General features: G+C 31.7%; 1 protein-coding gene across 6 annotated transcripts in view; it reads right to left on the bottom strand.

Moving 5' to 3' along the window:
- LOC126872808 (KICSTOR complex protein SZT2-like) overlaps window positions 1-16,541 on the bottom strand; it is a 32,825-nt gene that overhangs the window by 13,982 nt on the left and 2,302 nt on the right. For 5 of the 6 annotated variants that reach the window (XM_050632984.1, XM_050632985.1, XM_050632986.1 and 2 more), the window contains 9 exons: window positions 15,989-16,306; window positions 12,777-12,854; window positions 11,983-12,388; window positions 9,059-9,279; window positions 8,105-8,489; window positions 7,739-7,988; window positions 6,808-7,548; window positions 6,457-6,656; window positions 5,960-6,123 (listed from right to left, as the gene is read on the bottom strand). In XM_050632984.1, coding sequence (XP_050488941.1) covers window positions 5,960-6,123; window positions 6,457-6,656; window positions 6,808-7,548; window positions 7,739-7,988; window positions 8,105-8,489; window positions 9,059-9,279; window positions 11,983-12,388; window positions 12,777-12,854; window positions 15,989-16,306 — 2,763 coding nt within the window. Of the gene's footprint in view, window positions 1-5,959; window positions 6,124-6,456; window positions 6,657-6,807; window positions 7,549-7,738; window positions 7,989-8,104; window positions 8,490-9,058; window positions 9,280-11,982; window positions 12,389-12,776; window positions 12,855-15,988; window positions 16,307-16,541 lie in introns of those variants that run through there. The other variant, XM_050632988.1, reaches the window with a different exon arrangement.

The raw sequence follows: 16,541 nt of genomic DNA, 5'->3' as shown, positions 1-16,541 counted from the left end.
ACAGATAAGGTAAGAAACTGAATTATACAATTTTATAACAAGATGTAATACGATTAAATTTGTTTATTAGTTTCGTTTGACATTAGCGAAAAATACTTTAAACGTTATATATAAAAGATATATCTTCATCAACGAATTATATAAAATAATTTTATGTCAAAAGATTAATATCTAAATGATTAACTTCAATTGTAAAGGTTAATTGGAGTTTCTTTGTTTATCCAGAAAGTTGCAACTGTATTATTATCTTAAATAGGAATAAAATTGAAAACAAAATAGATAACATCACACTGTGACCATTGGCAACCAGTTAGAATCAAATCTTATCCTGTATATTTTTGAAGAACATCATTATGGCTATATCATTTTATGTATTAACATCATAACCAAAGAAAAGATAAGATTAAAGATAAATGAAATCCATTCACGTTCAATACCAAATGTGTTTCATAAAAGAAAAAATGAGACTGAATTAAGTTTGTTCGTGTTTTTCTAAAAAAAAAAGCGCTAAATTTACTTATATAATCAATGATGCATATACAGTTATATTGTACTAGTCCCTATAAATGTAACAAGTCATTTAACTTACTTATTATTATAATATTTTTTGTCTTGTTACGGAAAAATTTAAGTACGTATACTATATTTATAATATATTTCTACCGAAATTGCTTGATAATTTCTCGCACAAAAATCTTTAAACTTTCAAAGCAGATAGTTAAAAATTAAATGCAGTAGAATCCAGTGGATATTTGAAGTATCATAAATTCCAAACAGATATTGTAACAGTCATTAATATATTCAGAAAATGCACAATCTGATATATAGTACAAACATCATAATTATTGTTAAGAGAATTAAAGAAATATCTATCCAGATTATATTTGTTTAGTTGTGTTTCTAAAAATATGGATTAGTATAAAAATCAGAAGTGTAAAAAACTTGTTCGTTTTTAAATTAACAGTACTTGCATTAATATTTATTATAATATGTATTATAGAACACAAGACTCAGCAATCTACAAAAGAAACCAAAAGTGCTAAAATCAACGCAAAATTATCAATACGTATTTAATCTTTGAACGAAGGACCTTATCATAATCAGGATTAGCTAAAGTCAAGAATAAAATGCACAACATCAAGGTTATTTGCAGACAAATAAACATAAAATTTTGTTCATATTTCTCTGAGAAACATATTTTTTAAGGTGGATTATACACAACAATTTTATACTATGATAAATATTTTATATTATTCACGTATCCATGAATACAGTATGAATAAAAACTTATTCTGAAAAATAATATAACATATGTGCAAAAATTATATTAAATTATGAATATCAGCATATTTACATGTACAAACCAATGATCTGATCAATCTATTTTACTGATAGCATTTCGAAATAGAAAGATAATCAAACATTCTTAACGTATCACTAAGTAAATAACGTTATGAACATGGTCTCTTTACAAGTGGAAAAGATTGGGGTCATTTTCGCCCCAAACGACATTTTTCCAAACTCTATAATTCTAATACATATTACTTTTTGCATTGCTTAAAATGAAAAACTGAATTGTTTACAATGAAAAAAGAACAACAAAGGCTGTATTATGATTTCTTATTGTATCAAATATTTGACACAATCAACATTTTTGAAAAATGTGTTCTGCCGTTTGATTAAGATGTTGACAAGTCAAGATATGTTTATATGATCGTGGTGTGCTCTCGCGGTGCTGCCGAGTTCAACATATCCTTTAAGAGGTCGTAAAACCCACTTCCGGGCTGAGAAGCCGTGACTCGGGAAGAGTATCGGATACGTTCATCCTCGAGCTGGTTTTTAAAACGCGGTGAGAACGGTCACCATGGTGGTTTTAAAGGGTAAAATTCCTATATACCAACCCGGACCGAACCCAGAGTCATTTCATGATTCTCATTACATTAAAAATAAAATGAATCATCGATGGCCGGTCTAACGCAGGATTGTTTGATTGTTTGTATTAGACATGAATTATAAAAAAGATCTTAACGAATGTTTTATCATTTAACACGGTCTTAATTATAATTAGTATGTTGAATGTAACAGATGGTTTTCCACAATAAACAATTGGGAGCGATATAATTGAAAAAATTCACCTCTTTTTTGATTCATCGGCTTATATCTTGGAACTGAACGAATATGGAGACTAATATTTCGTGTGAAAGTTATAAATGATTAAATATCGTACAAAATGAGGTATGTTTTGTCAAGATGGCACCATTGATTGAACTGCAAAAAATTAAAATGTGCGATGTTTTTCAGATAAGGAAATCTCAGTGAAAAATGTGTACTGTTGAAAATTATAAGTAAGGTAACTCTAGTATTCCCAAACAAGTACCATCAAGTTTTGCCTCGTTGGTTAAAAGCTTTTTGTATTATCAAATTATCAAATAAAACATTGAACGCTTCCTGTAGGCTGCCATAGGCAAGCAACATCGTTGCTTCCGGTTGTAATGACTTCTCCATGACTTAGATATTAATAAAAAATTTAAATATTTAATAAAAATTGAAACAGTAATAGGCACTTCGATTCTTCGGAAATTGCCTTATAAGTTGTAAATGAAATAACTTTTGAAATATTTATGTGGAGGATTAGTCGTTATTAGGTTGAGCGAAATAACGACAGCGAAATATTGCTGTTGCAGTCAGCTAAATATATTTTTGAATAAATAAATAAATAAATAAATAAATAAATTACAGACGAATGTGAGTCTTTGGTACAAATATAAGTTGCGGAATAAATACCCGATAAATACTCGGAGAAACTCTGTAGATCACTTCGGTACTGTTCGATAACTCTCTCGCTCGTGATGGCGTCCGTTTATTGATACTGGTCGGGGAAGAACCGAAAAATTTGAATTCGTCTATGTTTGACGGTTCTTTCTAGCGGCGACATTGTTTTGCCCGGAGTTCATTTGTTCTTTCCTTACTTGTAACCTAATGGTCTTGATACTCCGAGGCAAAACAACAACAGAATTTGAATTGTCCTGACTCGCGTGCCGCTACAATTACTTAACAAGAAGGGCATTTTTGTATTGAAAAATGCTTATATTTGCGTGAAGTTAGAAAAAATTTTGCCTTACGTTGATGTAAAGTCGAGATACAATCGTTTTTTTTCTTCTAAATTCATGTCTCAAAGGCACTTCAATATTAAAAGCTGAAATTTGCAGGTGGTGCAGAAAAAAGTTTAAAGTTTATGATACATACAATTTGAAATGAATTAAGCACACTGTCTTGTGAGAACTGAAACTGAAAGTTGATGCAAATGCGCGATGTCTATTATCATAAAATTTCTATATATGAAGAAATGTGATTTCTTCCAGTTCTGAAACAGGCTAATTTATTTGTACGTGTATGAGAGAATGATACAATGTATGGCAATAGTGCTGTAAAGCTAAAAATATTTTTTTCTTCGATGTATACGATCACAGATTATTAAGAGAAGTGAAAAAGGTTGGCAAAAAATAAAAAAGCCAACAATCACACGGAGTTTCCAAGTGACCACCCATATAAGTATTCTCCGTACCCAGTGTTGTTTAAATTTTTTGTAATCGGACGAGAATGTGTATACTCACGGTATAAGCGTTGACTGGAATAACTAGTTTTGTTATTTGATATTAATGTACAGAAGAATAGTCAAAAAAACATGTAAATATTTGTGAAGATGAACAGTATTTGTATACGTGCATTCAGATGTGTAAAATTTTGCTTCACTTCATTTTCAAGAAAATGGACTACGAAGCCGTGCACTTCAGATGTAATGAGAGTCAAGTGGACGGAACTTCATAATTGATTTTATCGAAAACAAAATCCTGTATTAAAAATTGTCATTTTACATTTTCGATATGTGTTGCACAGGAAACTACCCCCTTATGGTTCGTACTATAAAACAAAGTATCTAACTCCGAAGAAACCTGTTCAAATGATCGTCATTGCCTCTCAAGTATACTTGACGAAACTACACAGTCAATTTTTTAGAAAATAAAGTCTAGTATAAAAAATTATCACTTTACATTTCCAACTTGCTTTTGCATGGAGAATACTGTTTGACCTGTACCACGATTTTCGGAATATCCTGCATAAATACTAAAAATACAAAACAAATTTTTCATAGAGACATCGTTGTCTGAAAATGTTGCATATTTTAATTTTTAAAGCCAATTTTCAGCTCAACCAGTAGTGCCGTATTAACTAAAGATATCTAATTTTGTTGTTTCATCATCTACAACTCTCACACGAAACATTATTCTCCATATCCGCTCAGTTCCAAGATATAAACCGATAAGTAAAAAAAGAAGCTACTTTTTTTCGATTATAGCGCTTCCAATTGCTTATTGTAGAAATTCATTTGTTACATTCAACATACCCTCATTCCTACTCATACTCAGGACCGTATTAAATGAGAAAACATTTATTAAGATTTTTTTATGAAATGGTGTATTTCAGGCCTGAAACCACGTTTTCACTTGCTACTAATCGCCTGACTCGCCAAGTAATGCGACTGAGCCACGCGCGATGCCGAAATTACTCATAGACAATCTATAAATACATTATTGAGAAATATATAAACGAGGTGTAAATTGAGTAAGGTACCATTCTAAAATTATCGAAGGTATCAAAATGAAATTTGTCGCAAATTAATTAAGTTGATCAAAACCGTATAGCACCATAGAAAAGTAATAAATATGAGAAAAGATCACAATGCATCATGACCCAAATGTTTAATTATCCATACAATTATCCATATCCAATTATCCAATTATCCAAATGGATTCTTACACCACGTTTGGCACGCAGCTGGGCTCGCTGCGCGGTGATGAGATTTGTGACCCGGTATTTGCTATTGAGGCAAGGAAAAGCGAAAACAGAAAATTTGGAAATACATGTTGTTTGTGGAAATTACTGCACGGTTGTTTGAATGTTGCTACCTAGATAGTAGAAGATTAAATCTTTCTCTCAAAAATAATCAATCGTCTTTGACCGTGTTGTAAATCTCGTATCACTTTGAACCTTCGTGAATGAGTTATGAGAATTGTTCGGAAATCGAACAAAATTCAACTTTATTCTTGTTAATGGAACCATTCATTTTTTAACATATTAATCAATCTATCATTCCTTATAAGAAGTTATTAATCTATTTATGTCGAAAAACTATTAATATAGAAAATAAAATTTTAATAAATGAAATAATTAAATTTTTTGTTTAAAATATTAACAAATAAATATATGTAGTGTTACGATAGACAATTTTTCATTATTATAGTATTAATTATTTATGTTAAAGATATTATAGATTCTAGTATTATATATTATTATATAATAATAATATTATTATATAGTATTACAAGTTAATAGTGTTATATACTAACACGTCCTCAGAAGAATTTCGCACATTCTAGCAGTAAAACAACGTTCAGTTGCGACGGAGAGTCATACACGTGGACACAGCGCGTATATATTCCATATACTTTGTAGTCATATGCAACTGATCTGTCACGGTGAGCCTTGACTTCGCAGTCGCGCGTAACCCGTAATCGCGGCAACGCAATTGGATAAAAGACCTAATCCGGCAGGATTAGTAAAGATTTTAGCAGATACGAAACCGGCACTACTGTCTATGAAGATTTCACCCATGTAGAAGAAAGACAAAGGTAGAGTGAAGTTTATGTACGAACATGATTATATCATATTCGTATGTTCGTAAAGCGATGCGTTTGTAAGTTCCACTTTTCAATTTGTAAACACAGAGAGATAAGAAAGAAACTCACCTTAGCTTAGCTATTCGAGAACATACACATACTTCAGTAAATATTCGAAGTTTGAAAAAGTCGGGTGATCTCAGCCCAAAGTTTTAGGCTTATTCGAGACAAAGATGTCAGGTGCTTAGATTAATTATACATAATGAAGTACATATACTCACTGCATCTGGAATCTCATGATATTGCAAAAGATGCATGTATGTTGCTGTGGATTGTACAGGTAATTGAGAAAAGCCACACTGTGGTTCAATCCAAATCTCAGAAATAATTTGAAAATCTCCAGAACTCTCAGTATCTTCTACACTTATTTCGCCATCTGCAGTACCTAAAATGTATACAAATTTATTGTCAAAGAAATATTTTTTATCTAATAACTATATATACGCATTTTCATTCGTGATCGATATACTGATAAATAATAAAGCTTCGAAAATGCACAGATTTCAAAAGCTTATGGAGAAACAATCTGCTGTATATCGATCATTTTTACACAAAATGTATTTGTAAACGTAGAAGAAAACTATCTTACAAAGAATGTTTTACACGGAATGTTACTGCTTTTTTGGTTATATACTACTTATTCACAAGTATTCTCTTTATATTATAAAATAATATAATGTAATATAATAATTATTTCTACAAACATCAATATCTTTACCTTCGTCAGTATCTTCTTCCGATGCACTATCGCGTTCTAATGTTGTGTTTGACATAATATGTGGCGGAAATAAAATATATTGAATAATACACGGGTATGATGTATCATTTTCACCAACTCCTTGCATTTGTACTTCAAGAACCATGTTTATAATACCCGCCGCTGAATATGTGAAACTGAAACCTTCAGCCAAACGCATTCTACGAATAAAAATATATAATATTCTAAATTATTTCTTTACTGGTGTAATTGACAATGAAACAATAACGTTAATGTAAAACTTCTTTAAAACAAAATAACATACGTCGTTATATAGAATAGCAAAAAGAAGTATTAATATAAAGTACTTACTTTGTAATTGTGGAAAGAATCCTTGCGATCGCAGTTATATTCAATCGTGGTAATACAATTCCAGGAATGGTTTGTACGAATGGCCGTTTTACATGCCAAAGCCATCGATTATGGTATAAGTATCTAGACAAACTAGTCGTCAAAGTTCCACCTAACATTGGTGTAAGTCTCGTTGAAATAGTCTGAGCCGCATCGGGGAATACAATTAAACTCAAATCAGTTGGCATTCTCTCATATCTAATCAATATCTTCTCTAAAGATTTATGGACAATAGTGCAAGAAGGTATTTCTTTTTGCTCCGTAGGTCTATTTGGTAAAGTAAGTTTAGACAATCGATCTAAAAGATCGACGACAACATTATGTCGAACAACTCCTTCTGTTCCAGCTGCGAATGCGATATTAAGAATGACACAGAGAGCTTTACAATTAATACGAATCAGCGAGAATGAAACTGGGGGTTTATCCGCTTCTCGATAAATAAATTGTACATATGTATGATTTTCGACGAGAACGAAAGTTGCCCAATTCTTTAACATGGCATAAAGGACAGCAGCTGCCTGACGGCTTTGAACACATTGAAAACGACCACTTTGATTTGCTTGATGTAAATGCCTTGGCAACGGTCTATCGTGTGATAAAATTAACGTTACTCTTTGTGTGTGCATCCAACGAGCCCACTGTAAAGGATTTAAAGACACTACAGGTTGCCAAATTTGTCCGAATTGTGGGCATGCAGCATCGCTAAAAATAAGTATATTCCGTGCATAAATTTCTTAAATGAACTTAGCTTCCGTTTACTCAAATTGTATTATAGTTTAATAATGCCAAATATTCGTGTGTTTATCTATTTAGTTATTAAAATTTATTTATTTAGTCACTCATAAAATTACGCTTAAAAGTCATACATACAAAATTCAATTCACAAACATACCTAAGTTGCACCGTACTAGGTGAAGGATAGGCCGATAAATAAAAAACTGGCATGCCGCTTCTGATTGTATCTGGTACACTATACCAAGTCCAACCAAAATCAGGACTCCAACTGAAGTGTGCAAGCATACTGTCACCTTCCGTTAAAGATGTTAAAGTTGCCCAAAATCGATTGACAACACTTTGTCGATATTGCGATTTCAATGGCTTTTTCGATAAACAAGTGATATCGTGTAAAAATTCATAAGGAGCTGTAATAAATTTGCTTTTAATACAAAGAATGTCTTACTTTTAGTTGGTTTTGTAGAATATTTGAAAACGATCAAGAAGTCTTAAAATAATATTAATATATTTTATTTTAATTTACCTTCTGTAGTAATTGTGTACTGTATTGTATTAGATGTAGATAATGATTTTGTTAACCAAGGACATGTTACTACATATTCTAATAAAACACTAGACTTCCACAATAATACAAAGCAAATTTCAAGTACTTCGTCTCTCACATTGGCACGTTTTATTAAATATCCCTCGCGGAGACGACAACACAATAAACTACTTAATGTACATGTCACTTTATCTTCAATTTGTTTCTTTTGTAAAAGTTGTGTCGATTTTTCTCCATAAAATAATAAATTCTTAGAATGCCAATTTGAATAATCTGGTACAATGTTACAACATACTTCACGATATAATTGCCAACATAAAAAGTTTTTGTGATAAACATTCATTTCGGTTTCGTTTAAATCTACCTGTAAAAGTTAATTAATTTATAAAATATATATTATATATTATATGTACATATAAATGCGTATGTGTCCTTAATTACTATAAATTAAATATAAATATGCACACATACATATGTGTTATCTGTAAAATTATAACAAAATATTCTTCAAAAGCTCGCAAATTCAATAATAAAGCACATTTTTATTTAAAATACACATATTGTGTAAAATTGTCTCGATATAAATTCAAATATTTCAACTACAAAATCTAGGATATATAGATTTTTTCATCTGAACCTGAACGAACGTTTCGAATTGTAGGTGTAAAGAACTAAGATATATTGTATGTGTTGAAAATTAATATGAATAAAATTGTCAAGTTAAACCATTACTTTTTATCAAGATAGATCAGGAAATATTTGCAAGTACATAGATAATACATAATACATAATAACAATATACCATTAACAATTTCGAATAAGAAGTAAAGAAAATTTAGTAATTTTTACTTCTATGAAAGAGATTAATAATAATGCAATATTTAATATCTTTAGTATTTAAATATAAAAATAACGTAATGAAATATTACGTACACGATATGGAATAAAAGACATGTAAGTACCCAATGTAGCTCTTGCAATGAAATGTAATAAATCTTGATAGGGGACTAAACCATCAGCAGAATGTGGATGATATGTACTTCCAACATGTAGAAAACTGCATGCAATTGTTGTTGCACGTAACTGTTGTATAACAGAATCTAAGACATGAACATCGGTATTTCCTACTATACCATCCGACACAATTATCATATCTAAAAAATTCAGTACCATTCTAATTAATTTTAGTAATAAAAATCTTTTTATTATTATATTATGATATTATTACGAATTCAGAAGCAGTGTCACAATATTTAAAGTAATATTTTATACTTCAGAATTAACAAAATAGTCGTAATGAATCTTTGCACCTAAAAATTATTTGTAACTGTTGTCAGAAACAATAGCAAATAGCTATTATTTCTGACCCAGGGCAATATTTTTGTTGTATCAGATGAAAAATACTAATTTAGCGTTAGTGTTAATTGGGAATTAACTACAGATATACATATTGTAATGTTACGAACTTAAATATGTTAAACAACTTTTCTGTGTATAAAATTTCTAGTTTAATAGCAATTGCTATATCATAATCTTACTCTTCTTGAATCGAGGGCCAAACGAACAGATGGACAATTACGTATGTGTGGGCAAATAGATATTTGGATAAGGATGTATTTGAAAAATCATGAACTATTTTGAGCAATATATTCTCCAAGTTATTTAAATATTCTACAATATTATCTAAATCACTGTACTACGTCGTCCACCCCCGATCAATCTATGAATTAATTGGATCAATTCGGAAAATTACTCGGAAAATTTACGCGGATACATCTAAATGGATTTAAATGAATTACCTCATATTTTTATTTTTATTATTGTTCTTTATAGAACATTAAAAAAAACAATGCACATAGTAGTATGTCATATAGTCTGTAATTTGATTGACAAAAGCAATGTACATAATATTATGAAATTCAATAGTAGTATCGTTTACCAAAATAAGAATTCAAAAAATATCCTACATTTCTATAAATACAAGAATCATATTTCTTCTATATATTTATATTTCTACGCAGGGATTCTGGAAGAGAGGCTGAAAGCGGAGACCGAAAACAAACTAGGAGAGAGTCAGTTCGGGTTCAGGAGAGGAAGAGGAGCGATGGATGCGGTGTATGTGCTGAAACACATACTGGATAAGCAAGTAAGCAGAGGAAAAGGAAAGCTGTTCGCGTGCTTCGCGGACCTGAAAGCGGCGTTCGACAGGGTAGACAGGGGAAAGTTGGTGGAAAGAATGAGGAAAATGGGGATCAATGAGAAGCTGACCAGGAGAGTAAAAGAAATATATGAAGACACAAGGAACATCGTGAGGATAGGTAACCAAGAGACAAGAGAGTTCTGGACAGTGAAGGGAGTGAGGCAAGGGTGCCCGTTGAGCCCGACATTATTCAATGTATATGTGGCAGGGCTAGAAGAGGAGTTAAGAAAAGGACAAGCAGAAGGCATAGTGGTGGGAAATAGGAAAGTGTGGTCACTCTCATACGCAGACGACATCGTTCTGATAGCGGACAGGGAAGAGGAACTAAAGGAAATGATGAAGAGATTCGAAGCATTTCTGAAGAACGCAGAGCTAGAGCTGAACACAGAGAAAACAAAAATAATAGCATTCGAAAGGAGAAAGAACAAGAGGAGACAAAGGACGTGGAGATGGGGCGGACAAGAAATAGAAGAAGTGGAGGAGACAAGATACTTGGGATACATTCTGCAGAAAAATGGCGGGGACGAAAAACACATACAAGGCAGAAATAAGAGAGCAACAGTAGCGATGAAAAAGACATGGAGCATAGGAGAAAGGGCCTTCAGGTCGGATTTCAAGAGAAAGATGGAGATGTTCAGAGCGCTGGCGGAGAGTGTGGCGCTATTTGGTGCGGAAGTATGGGGATGGAACGAAGAGAAAAGACTGGACAAAGTAAAAAGAAGATAACAAAGTGGATCCTGGGCCTAGACATAACAACGCCGAACCACATCTTAATAGAAGAGAGCAAGATAACAGAAATAAGAGAAAAAGCACTGAAAAGAGCTGCAAGGTATGAGGAGAAAGCACTAGTATCGAAGAAGGAACTAGTAAAGGAATGTATAAAAGAGAGAGAGAGAAATTGGGGTAAAGGCCAAGAGGGGAAAAGAGCAAGAGAAAGAAAAAAGAGGTTAGAGGAAGCAAGAGAGGGAAGGGCACAGGTGGAAGCAGAAAACGGACAAGAACGGCTAACAGCAGACCAAATCGTGGAAGAAAGAAGGAAGAAGGAAACAAAGGAGTGAGAGAAAAGGATAAGAGAATCGAGGTATAATAGGTATTACCTAGTAAGTACCTAGAAGGGAAGATGAAATGGAAGGAGAGAAACACGCTCGCCAGATTTAGATGCGGCAACGTAGCTAAGGCAAGGGAACACTGGAAAGAGGAGGAAGAAAGAAGCTGCAGGCTGTGCAATAAAGGAGAGGACGATATGAGACATATCCTGGAAGAATGTGAGGTAACAGGGGGATCAAAGGGACTGGAAGAGACACTAAAGGAGACAGGAGAGGGGCTAGCAGTGCTGAAAGAGATAATGGAGAAGAGAAGAGAATACAGCTAGAATCAAAGGCCAAAGAACGACAGGCAGAAGGGTTAGGGCAAAATAACAAAGTGCAATGTAACATATGTCGTATTACAAGGTAGCATAAGCATACTGTAAGGTGACTTAAGTAGTAATGTAAATAAGTATGTAAACCGGAAGTCGTCCGAAGCCGAAAGGCAGGGACTAAGTTTAATAAATAATAAATAAAATAAATAAAATATATATTTATATTTCTGTTTACACATATATTCTTTTTCCCTATTCCAATATGTGTTAATACATATGTATATTCATAATACTTACGTGCACAACTATGTTCCGGTAGCAGAGTAAGTGCTAACATTCCATATCTCAACATATTGATAAAGCTTGATTCCGGGGAAATTAATGAAGTATTAGTAACACAAGTATTATTATTTTTATTTAGACAAGTATTGTTCTCTTCAAAAAGACCTCCGACTAAACGTTCGTTTTCAGCTTTTAAATTTTCCAATTGTTGACTAGCTACAGCGGTAACACATGCCACTTTCTCTTCTAATATATGAAGTTGGTTTTCTATGAAATTTGTAAGCTGTTTAACGTTATCCAAAGTTACAAGCCAACCTTGTACTAACACTTGCTGCGCAGGGCTTGTAAAAAAGGGTGTATGGGCTATTATGGTTACATAAATCTCTGGTTGCATTATTCTTTTACTTCCTGGTATTGTAAACTACAACAATATTAAACTCGTTTGTGCAATAATTTTATATTCATATAGAACATTCATTTGTTCTTAATTTTCTAAATTATAGGTATACCTTTTGTGAGATAGTTTCAACGGAAAAATGACACAAAGTACATTAAATACATAATATATAAATTATGACAATTGTTCTTAAAGAGATTCTATATAAAAATTTTGAGGTTCGATCAAAACTCGGTTTGACCATAAGATGTTTTAAACATGTATAATCTTATACGCATTTTTTAAATTTGGTTGATAACTATTACGCGTAAGGTATATCTATTGTTGGTCGAAAGTTTGGATTCACTGCACGATATAAGTAGTACATATTTCGCGATATTATATGAGTTTGAAATAATAAATTATTACTTACAGGTCTAATAATGCTTTCCAAGAAATGTTTAGTAGCCATATATACTTCATCTATGACTATTTCACCATGTTGTATATCCTATAATAACAATAAATATACGAGAAAAGACTTTTTACATTATATAAATATTTTAATAAATATATTTTTAATTTAAGAATTTTTACATGTCATAATACATATACGTTTTTTTTTTAGATATATATAGTGTCAGCATATGATCGAATTGAAAATGGAATTACAACTATCCCTTGTGATCATCGGTTAAGTAGCAAATATTTAACACTAAACCTACCAGCGGCGGTCAAATTGACCGCTCTCGAACTTCTACACAAAGTTAACCATATTTAAACTTTATCATATCGCTTCATAATTTCTGACTTTTCCTAAAACATACATACAATATATTTTTCGGTATTTACTTTTAATTTGCTCTTTTATTTTCTGGGAAAAATTTGTACTCTGCCTTGCCTACCGTGAGCGGTCACTTTGACCATCCGACAAAATATTTTCGTTATTCTTAAAAGACTATCTCATGGTCAAATGACAAACAAAATTAGTAATAACAAATAATAACAGCTGTTACACCCGTAATCTTGTCATAAAGCATGATCCATCCCTCGATCAAGATGGCCACCAGCTATCAAGACATACCAACTCAGGCCCATAATAATCCTAAGGAACCGCCGTAAAATTTAGCATTTTTCACAGTCCATTGTTACAAACATTTTAAAAGTCGAGAAGTTTCTTAGGGTTATTGCTCATTGCGATAAAACACGGGAAAAGCTTTCCCAACTCCACCCTGGAGTAACCATTGGTGGAGAACGGCCAATACTCATCAATATTTTTATATAAATATCGCCGTCACAGGCCATATTCTTATTTGCTATTGTCCTTTCGACTAGAATACATCTCAGTTTGTTAGTCAATTAGTCGACATCTAATTGTTATCTCTAAAACTCAGACAGAAAGCATCGCAGAGCGTTTTGCGTAAAGCATATCAAATTTGACAATAATTTTGTATTCCGTACATGGTATTATTCTGTGATAAATATTTACCCTAGAAATGTCAAGATTTAAAAAAATTATAAAAAAAAAATTACGGACATAGAAGACTGTTCAGTGTGCGATGAACAAGAAACTTCAGCAACTGATAAAGGCATGGAAACACATGAAAAGCTATTTACAACCGAATCAGAGTTGAATATTATAAATAAGTCCAGGGCAAAAAGGAAAGAAATTATCGTTGACAACAAAGAGTGAGACTGATGTAGAGAACCAACGTATCAAAACTGGACCCGATAGGACAGTTTGGAGAGAAATAGATGCAAGTCCCAAACCTGGCAGAATATCAGTCCATAATATTTTTAGGGATATGCTAAACGGCATATTATGAAAGGACAAGTAAAGACGGCATTTTATCATTGATCACCTTATAAGGGATCATATAATAAAATGTACGGAAGAAGAAGAATTAAGAGTATTTGGGACTAAGAGGGAGCTAGATGCAACAAAACTACATGCATTTATTGCTCTGCTATATAAAAAATTTAGATGTCTCATATTTGTGGAATAAAATTTGGAGACCTGCAGTTTTTTCACAAATAATGGGCAGGAATGACTTTGCTGAAATTATGAGGTTTATACGATTTAATAAGAAGAGCGAAAGAAGCCAACGTTTACGAACCAATAAATGTACAATGGTATCTACAGTATGGGGCCAATTTACAGAGATTTCACAAAATTGTTATAAACCTGGTGCATACATTACTTTTATATAAAGAATCGCGAGAAAAAAAACCATAAATAACAAGCAATAAAACTATCAACAAGTTCAGATTCATCACTACAAAAAACTTGTCAAGTAAAAGGTTGTAAAGGTTACAAAATTACGAAAATTTGTTTAAGATGCGGAAAATATTTATGCGGCAAATGTACATTTGATAATAAGATAATTTGTAAAAAATGCAGCAAAGTTGAATAAGATATATCTCTATATAAATAAAAGTGTAATTCTATTTAAATCTATAATTGAAATTAAACAAAAGTAAATTTGGACGAAATTTTATGAAAGTTCATCATTTTACATACATTTAGTTATAAATTAACAATTATCTAAGTTAAATCATAAAAATTGTTACTTCTTTAATCACCAGTCATTTTGACCGCACACGGTAGGAGTAGGTATACATAAAGTGTCGATAGGTTTAGTGTTAAGTACTTTTAGTATTATTTTATATTATTTAAGTACTATTCGTATGATATATAGCGTCAACCAGGTTTTATTCGTGTAAAGATCAGAATAAGAAATATTGAGTGTGACCGAGAAAGAAATGTTTGTCAGATGCTCCACAGTATCATTGATCTATGTACACAGCTAATCCCTATCAGTGAGTAGAGAGATCGACTATAATGCAGCAATTTACCTATTTTAAACAATCATCGTACAACACCGAATTTCCCACAGTATGTAAACTTTATTAAGCATCAAATTTTATTACTTTGCACAATAAAAAGTTTTTTTATAACAATACACCTATCTTTATATATTGCATTGCATTTACACTTCGATATAATCAATAGCATATCTAAAATAATATACAGTTTTGGAAGTTTTTCGTTCCGCAACTCTCTGCTAGGTAAATGACACTGTGATAAGTTCGCAGAATTTGTATAACAGCGTAAGACGAGTTGTGTTTGAGAAGGGATTCCTAGCGAAAATTGAATTATTTACAACTTGAAAAAATAATCTTCAACCGATATTTTTGGATATCAACTTTCCTTTGTTCCTGATCCTTCAAAAGTGACCACACATTCATTAACACTCTATATGAGCTCCTATTCCAGTTCCTAAACTGAATCGTATATATTACGAATATACGATATAGATGTACGAGTAACGTTATTAAATTTACTTATTAATATTAAAAAGAAAGATGTTGTGACAGAGAAAAAAGGGATGAGTAAAGATGTTAATATATTATTAACAACCGACTAACCATGTCGCTAAATAAAATCATTAAGAAACTTTAATAATTAGTGTGTTTGTAAATGTGTATAGAAACTCTACTCTTACAATTTACTTTTTAACACCAATTTAATTGCATAAATTCACGTCCAAGTTATAATCTTTTATTGTTAGTAAAAATATAGAAAAATATAATACTTGATTCTTTATCTTAATTATTTTACTGAATTTAGAACTACATACTTACCACAGTTGCGAGTGATGGACTTAAGTCCAAATTAAAAACCATCCTGTACTTATGTGCCAGAAATATTACTGAAGTTGTAGAAGTTACTTTGTAAAGATACTGATGACATGTTTCAGGGGACCATGATCCAGATTTATTTTTCGGTAACACTGATACAATTTCTAGTTCTGCTGCTTCCCTCGTTTTAAAACTTGAACATTGGATACTTATCACAGTATCTAAATGTTCTAACATCCATTGAGCTCTTACATTTCGAGATATAGGAAATCCTTTTTTCATTAACAAAAAAACAGTATCTGCTTCCAAAATAACTTTTTCCTGTAATATAATATTTCCTTTGTACAATATAATATCAATTTTATCAAATAATGAGATTACATTAATATATTTGATAATGTGGAACCCATCTTACACAACAGATTCATGGCCAATTATCAACAACAGACGAAGTCGATTAATGGTTATTATTAATTAAATAAATTAAAATTTTCTAATTAAATAAGCAAACAATATTACATAATATTGAACATACATAATATTACATACTATTAAA

The sequence above is a fragment of the Bombus huntii genome, chromosome 14, assembly GCF_024542735.1.
Source record: "Bombus huntii isolate Logan2020A chromosome 14, iyBomHunt1.1, whole genome shotgun sequence".
Taxonomy (NCBI): Eukaryota; Metazoa; Arthropoda; class Insecta; order Hymenoptera; family Apidae; genus Bombus; species Bombus huntii.
This window is presented reverse-complemented; position numbering and strand designations above follow the sequence as displayed.